This window comes from Montipora foliosa, chromosome 4 (assembly GCF_036669935.1).
Source record: "Montipora foliosa isolate CH-2021 chromosome 4, ASM3666993v2, whole genome shotgun sequence".
NCBI lineage: Eukaryota > Metazoa > Cnidaria > Anthozoa > Scleractinia > Acroporidae > Montipora > Montipora foliosa.
The window spans coordinates 10,955,690-10,963,189 of record NC_090872.1 but is presented as its reverse complement, the minus strand read 5'-3'; the positions used below and the strand labels follow the sequence as shown (position 1 = coordinate 10,963,189).

Sequence of the window (7,500 nt, the reverse complement as noted above, 5' to 3'; positions counted from 1 at the left end):
ATCGAATTTTTGCCCAAACGTTTTGACAAATTAAACTACGATCTCCAGTCTTCGTTTCTCAAAAACGACCAGGGGCACGTTTCTCGAAAGTGCCGATAACTTTTCGGGTCCGAAAAGCCATTTGCGAAACTGGCAACTGCTTGTTTTGGAAAGCCGATCTTTTAACATGTTTTAAAGGTAACAAAAATAAAGATTACTGTGAAGTTTGACGACTTAAATCCTATCCATTCTTGAGATACAATGGGAATGGTGACACCGGAAATAGGCCCGTAGAATTTCGGGACTTTCGAGAAACGGGCCCTAGCCCTCGGAGAGCACCTGCGCAGTTCTATTCAGCTCGAGTTGTGAATTTGCCAAGTGGTTCAAGTAGTAACTGCTTTTGGTTCTGTCGGCATCCTTTGGATGTATATTGACAGTCGAAGATATGGCTGGGATTTGAAGTCAGCGCAACCTCGTTCAAATTCAGCGCTCAGTGTTAACCATTTGACGGCACCTCTTCTTCACCTATTGTAGCTTATTAGTTTCTAAGCCTGTGGCTTCTCGTTGACATTGTCACCTTATTTGCCTTTTTTTCCCCTTTTAAGAACCCTATTCTCAATATCGACATAGCACCAACAATAGTGGAGTTAGCTGGAGGGAAAGCGCCTCAGACAATGGATGGACAGTCTATTCTTCCGTTGTTGGTAAGTTCCACGAAATTCAATTCTAACTTTTCGCGTTTATTCCTCAAATTATCGACTTCAACATGACCAACATGGCCTAGTAAGAAGACGGTGGGAGCCAGCACACCATGCTAAAGCTCTAACCGAAACAATAAATCTCGCAAATTAAGCTAACCTTCAGGCTTGAGAAACATTTGCTGCGTCTACAACAATGTTTCCTGGTTTAACCAGGCCTTGGTTTGTCGAGAAATGACATAAAGCTTTAACTTTTCTGGACAAGTTTTCGACAATCATTTTACAGAAATGAATATTATACGAAAGATAGAAGCGATCCACGCACTTAATTAACTGGACAATTTAAGCAACTTGTCTCTTTATAGACCACCTGATGAGAAATGTAGGCTGCCTACTCTCAACTGTTTTTCTCCATAGCTCAATCAGTTGGTAGAGCATTGCACGGGAATCACAGAAGTCATGGGTTCTAATCCCGTTGATGAATCCGCCTGAATTTTTCGCCAGGATCACTTCTGTCTTTCGTCAATAACTCACACTTCAAATGTACATTTCATGCGTTCTATAACATTATTGTCTTGCCGTAGTGTTCATGGGCGACCAAAAATAGAAACTTCCTTTTATTCTCGTTTGGTTTTTAGAAGTCGGATCAGAAAAGCGATTCCGAAGAGGTACGTGTTTCCTTTTATTTTTGTCCACGGGATCTATTTGATGGATCTATTTTCTCAACTGATTTGGCGGCTACTTGATCGACTTGGTTGATTTTGCCGGGAATTCAATCTCCTTGTAATTATATGAAATATATTATTCTAACTTAGGAAAATGTTAACTGGCGCACAGATTTTCTTATTCAACACTACGGAGAAGGTTCTTACAGGATTCCAGGTTGCCCTCACCTGTCGGCTGGTGTCTATGTAAGTACAAAGTTTCACTCTAAATGCGTCACTAAAAAAAAAATCCAGGCTTTTGACGAGACTCGAACCAATGAACGGAGACGATTCAGAGACATAATGAACACATGGCCGAACCAACGAGGTGGATGCTTCTTGAGGATTGTGTGCTTGCTGTTCATATTAAGTGTGACTCTATGTTTGAGACCACTTTCATCCAACTGCGTGGTGCGCCAGTTCCATCTTATCTGCGTCAGAAATCCGGCAAGGTGTAACGATTATCGTGGGATGTCCCTGTTGGTTTCGATTTGTCAAAACTGTGGCCAGAATCATCCTTAAGAGGCTACAAGTCTATTAAGAACGTGTCTTTTGTTTTGCGGTAGAACTGCTGGCCTAACTGCGTGTGCGAAGACGCCTGGAATAACACCTACTCGTGCGTGCGCTCGCTGAGTTCTTCAGAGGACATGATGTACTGTGAGTTTAACGACAAAGAGGTAGGAACCACCGTTCTCTTATTTGTTTTCTCACCGAAATTAGGTCCTCATAGACGGTGGGTGACAAGCTGCGAATACCTTTTGTTGTGGGCCTGTAGAAGCACAGATGGCATGCTGGTGAGGCAGTGCTTCCCAGTGGTTAGGGCACTTGCCTTGAGATCCGGAGATCCCGGGTTCAAGACACGTTCTGACCACTCGTTGAATTTGTTCCTGGTAGTCACTGGTTCAACTTCTCAGCTGCACTTGTAAATAACCAACCGGTTTGCCTCCGGCCAGTTGGGATTCTTAACAGTTGTTGTTGAATGTTCTGTTCTGTCGTGATTGTGTTTCATTGGCCCTGAAAAGCCCCTGCGGGGAGTGGTCAATTAAGTATGTATATATGTACGAATGTAGCACTCGCCTCCCTTCCTTGTGGACAAGATTCAGTCCTTTTTTTGAAGGCTGAGTTTGTGTCGTTTCTGTACCCTGCTCCGTGGGGCTTTCTCCGAGTGTCCGTTTTTCTCTCTCTCACCAAATATTAGCTTGTAGCTTCTTCAACTTGTGGGGGCCGTGTGGGAGAGTACACTAGGTTGACATAAGCGTCCCTCGTTCAATCAAGGGCTCTTCTTTTTCTTCTGGCACGGCATTGGTAAATTATTTTGACAACATAATTTTTTGAATGTTACTTTTTTTTTTTACAACAATAAATTTTTTTTTAAAAAATTAACAAACTCTGCAGAGCTAAATAAAATACGAAAAATGACAACATAATTTGACTGCAACGGCACGCGCGAATCGAAAAGGTCCACGTTGTGATTTGAACCCGCCATGGCAATAGTCTGTTACGACGATTGCCCCTTGTCCTAGTTGATTTTTGTCAATTCTTTTGTCCACTTTAGGCGTTTGTAGAGGTTTACGACGTAAAGAAAGATCCCCATCAACTGAAAAACGTGTTCAAGGATTCTTCTAAAAAATTCCTGGCCGCCAAGCATCGTCGCCTGGTAGATTTAGTCACTTGCTCTGGTGCGTCTTGCAGAAGTCCAGCCGCCAGTGAGAGCAAGGATATGGCCATATGAAGCCATTGGAAAACTTTTTACTGAAGAAAAAAAGGATTAGGGCTGGACTTAGATAATGTGGACAAGCATATATCACTTTTTAACTTAGATAACAATTGTAATTGTAGTCAGTTTTTTGACTTGAATTAAAATAATATAATGATCATTAGCGTCACTGTGGTGAGCCGTGTGGGAGGGTAGACTAGCTTGACATAAGCATCACGGAGGCAGTGTGGCCCCGCTCTGACCACTCGTTGAATTTGATCCTGGTAGTCCCTGGTTCAACTTCCCAGCCGCACTTGTAAATAGCCAACTGGTTTGCCTCCAGCCACTTGGGATTCTTAACAGTTGTTGTTGTTCTGTTCTGTCGTTTCGTTGTGTTTCATTAGCCCTGAAAAGCCCCTATGGGGAGCGGTATTGTATTTTCGCTGTTTTTAGAGCCTGCGAGCAGGCTCTGCGGTTCTACCCCCAACCCCACTCCCGAGGAGAGCCTGCTCGCAGGCTACTGTTTCTAGTACCGTCCCACCAGTGAATTGTTTACCTTTTTTCTATTTGATCGTATATTTTTCGTGTTTGTTTCGTTATGTGTGCTTTTGCTTTCCATTATGACAACTAATATCCTTACTGTGGTTCATTTTAAAATATTACGAAAATGTTTAAAAAATTACATATTCTTTCTAGCTGTATTTTCAAGATTACCTTATACACTGTAGTTGTCACGTTTATGTGAATGTTAGTGTTAGTGTTACGTTTGTGTGTACGATAGTTAGTGTATATGTACTCTCCATATTGTACCTCCGCATTCATCATCATTTTTCACACACGGGGATGCCAAAGCAGCCATGGTGGAACGGTTCAATCGGACATTCAAAGGGTGCATGTACCGTTACCTTACGGTATGACGATGCGTTGCAGTCACTGGTACTAGGGTACAATGCCAGTCGACATCAGAGCATCGGCGTGGCCCCCCGAGAGGTGACATCGGACAATGGGGGAGAGGTGTGGACCCGTTTGTACAGCGAACAATTGAACCCTTGTTGATGGAAAAAGAAACCCAGTATGAAAATGGGCCGAGAAACCATCATCGACCTTTCAAGTAAGGGTACTTGGCAGGACGGACGGAAGAAAAGTGTTTTTAGTGTGCCGAGTTCAACAGGGTCCCGTGCCTTCATACAAGGTAGAGAAGATGGACGGGACTCCCTTGGAGGGCCCGTGTTAAAAATAGATTTGACATAAATAAGCATACATTACGTGTGGCGAGAAGAAAGTCACTTGTAAAGGAGGACTTAGTCTGAGTTTTTTGATCGAGCGTCAGATCGCTTCGAGGGTTAAGTTGAGTATTGATGGGCAAACCCCTTCAAATGAAAATATACACAACTATTCCTTTCTGATGAAGGAACAAAACGTTTGTTTTTGTTTCTCTCAATCCGAATAGAACCAACAGACACCGACATAGACAGGCAACTGAGCAGAGTTGAGTGAAAAATAAAATAGATAAAGCACACAAGTTCAAATTAAAAATAAAAATAATAATAAGAAGAAAAATTTGGAGCGAATAATCTGCTCTTTTACCAACGTCCCAAAATGGAAATTACCTAAAATATTGGTTTCCACATTATTTCACGGCAGTTTCCTTTGCTTTGGCTCAGAAATGGTCGTTGGGCATGTGGATTAAAACGAGCAATGTGAAAATTGCCTATTATAGGAAACTGAAACCATAACCACCACAACTACTGTGACCACCACAACAACAACAACTACTATAACCACCACGCCCTTCACAACTACTGTGACCACTAAGACCACGGTGACCACCACCACCACCACCACAACTATTGTGACCACTACGACCACTGTGACAACCATGACCACCACAACTACTGTGACCACCACGACCACTGTGACCACCATGACCACCACAACTACTGTGACCACCATGACCAGCACAACTACTGTGACCAGCACAACTATTGTGACCACCACGACCACTGTGACAACCATGACCACCACCACTACTGTGACCACCATGACCACCACAACTACTGTGACCACTATGACCACTGTGACCACCATGACCACCACAACTACTGTGACCACTACAACAAACCACGACCACTGTGACCACCACAACTACTGTAACCACCACGACCACCACAGCTACTGTGACCACAACGACCACTGTGACAACCATGACCACCACAACTACTGTGACCAGCACGACCACTGTGACCACCATAACCACCACAACTACTGTGACCACCATGACCACCACAACTACTGTGACCACTATGACCACTGTGACCACCACGACCATCACAACTACTGTGACCACCACAACCACTGTGACCACAATGACCACCACAACCACTATGACCACTGTAACCACCACGACCACCACAACTACTGTGACCACTCTGACCACTGTGACAACCATGACCACCACGACCACCGCAACTACTGCGACCACTATGACCACTGTGACCACCATGACCACCACAACTACTGTGACAACCATGACCACCACAACTACTGTTACAACCATGACCACCACGACCACCTCAACTACTATGACCACTGTGACCACCACGACTACCACAACTACTGTGACCACTGTGACAATCATGACCATCACAACTACTGTGACCACAATGACAATCATGATCACCAGAACTACTGTGACCAGCACGACGACCACAACTACTGTGACTACCATGACCACCACAACTACTGTGACCACTATGACCACTGTGACCACCACGACCACTGTGACAACCATGACCACCACAATTACTGTGACGACCACTACCACCACAACTACTATGACCACTGTGACCACCGTGACCACCACAATTATTGTGACCACCATGACCACCACAACTACTATGACTACTGTGACCACCATGACCACCACAACTGCTGTGACCACTGTGACAACCATGACCACCACAACTACTGTGACCAGCACAACCACCACAACTACTGTGACCACCATGTCGACATCGACATCGGAGCATCGGCGTGGCCCTCCGTGAGGTGATTTCGGACAATGGGGGACAGGTGTAGACTCGTTGGTACAGGGAAGAATTGAACCCTTGTTGATGGAAAAAGAAACCCACTATAAAAATGGGCCGAGAAACCATCATCGACCTTTCAAGAAAGGGTACTTGGCAGGACGGACGGAAGAAGTGTTTGTAGTGTGTCGAGTTCAACAGGGTCCCGTGCCTTCGTACAAGGTAGAGAAGATGGACGGGACTCCCTTGGAGGGCCCGTGTTAAAAATAGATTTGACCTAAATAAGCATACATTACGTGTTGCGGGAAGAAAGTCACTTGTAAAGGAGGACTTAGTCTGAGTTTTTTGATCGATCGTCAGATCGCTTCGAGGGTTAAGTGGAATATTGAGTTTTAGATTTCTACCCTGCTTAAGGCCTGAAACCGTCTATTGAAGTGGTAATTCGTATGGAAAATTGTAAAGAGATCATTCACCAGGAAATGAATTAAATATACCAATTATTTCCTTCTTCTCAAAATACCTAATAATATATTTTTTCTCTCTAAATTTCCTTTTCATAAGATAAAGACGAAAAAAATTCACATGAATTGTAACAAGTGACGGGCAAACCCCTTCAAATGAAAATATACACAACCTGATGAAGGAACAAAACGTTTGTTTTTGTTTCTCTCAATCCGAATAGAACCAACAGACAACGACATAGACAGGCAACTGAGTAGAGTTGAGTGAAAAATAAAATAGATAAAGCACACAAGTTCAAATTAAAAATAAAAATAACAATAATAAGAAGGAAAACTTGGAGCGAATAATCTGATCTTTTACCAACGTGCTAAAATGGAAAGTACCTAATTTATTGGTTTCCACATTATTTCACGGCAGTTTCCTTTTTCGATGCCGTTTCACAACATCAGGGTTTTCTACAGTTTGTGTGATGAGTTCACCTATCCTCTTTAAATCTGAAGTGAGGAAATAGCTTTTCTCATTTCCCTCCACTGGTATTACATGCCTCGATGCAATATGTTGCAGTGGCTGACGTGGAGCTCCATTGCTGCCCTCCATCTTGTGAAAATGAAGTCCTGGAACTCAGTGGAATGTCTTTATGTCATACGATAATTGACGTCATTAGACGTGGCAAGAAATGATTGGCTCGACACTCTTTTCATAAGCGTTGATTGGTTAACCAAAATTATATTGCAACCAATCAAAAGACAGACAATCTTCTTTAACCCAATCAACACCCAAATTATTTTATGTCATCAAATTAGAGGCTGCGTCTTGACTCCCAATGACAAGCCAGGCTCAGGTCTCTATAGCCCTTTTCCGTGCAAATCATGTTTGTGGGTGATGTGGTTAGATCACAAGTACACTGGTCGGACAGAGTTCGTGGCCGTTCCGAC

The 7,500-nt window shown here is 43.5% G+C and overlaps 2 protein-coding genes across 2 annotated transcripts in view; one reads left to right on the top strand and one right to left on the bottom strand.

The window, feature by feature from the left end:
- The window catches only part of LOC137999805 (N-acetylglucosamine-6-sulfatase-like), an 11,653-nt gene extending 8,397 nt beyond the window's left edge, over nt 1-3,256 (top strand). The window contains exons 8-12 of the mRNA XM_068845733.1: nt 585-683; nt 1,316-1,345; nt 1,493-1,588; nt 1,948-2,058; nt 2,937-3,256. Of these exons, the coding sequence (XP_068701834.1) occupies nt 585-683; nt 1,316-1,345; nt 1,493-1,588; nt 1,948-2,058; nt 2,937-3,113 (513 nt within the window). The 3' untranslated portion in view covers nt 3,114-3,256. The remainder of the gene's footprint in view (nt 1-584; nt 684-1,315; nt 1,346-1,492; nt 1,589-1,947; nt 2,059-2,936) is intronic.
- Nucleotides 3,257-4,514: 1,258 nt separating this feature from the next.
- On the bottom strand, nt 4,515-6,084 carry LOC138001007 (uncharacterized). The gene is made up of 2 exons (XM_068847677.1): nt 5,512-6,084; nt 4,515-4,556 (listed from the first exon to the last, which is right to left on the bottom strand). Exons 1-2 carry the CDS (start codon nt 6,082-6,084, stop codon nt 4,515-4,517), a joined length of 615 nt encoding a protein of 204 aa, XP_068703778.1.
- Nucleotides 6,085-7,500: the final 1,416 nt, after the last annotated feature.

Excerpts from the sequence above, each read along its gene's own strand:
- LOC138001007 (XM_068847677.1), bottom strand. The coding sequence starts at position 6,084 with ATGGTGGTCACAGTAGTTGTGGTGGTTGTGCTGGTCACAGTAGTTGTG. Across the intron at positions 4,557-5,511 it reads TGGTCATGGTTGTCACAGTG|TTGCCTGTCTATGTCGGTGT; the intron begins GTCAGAGTGGTC and ends AACTCTGCTCAG.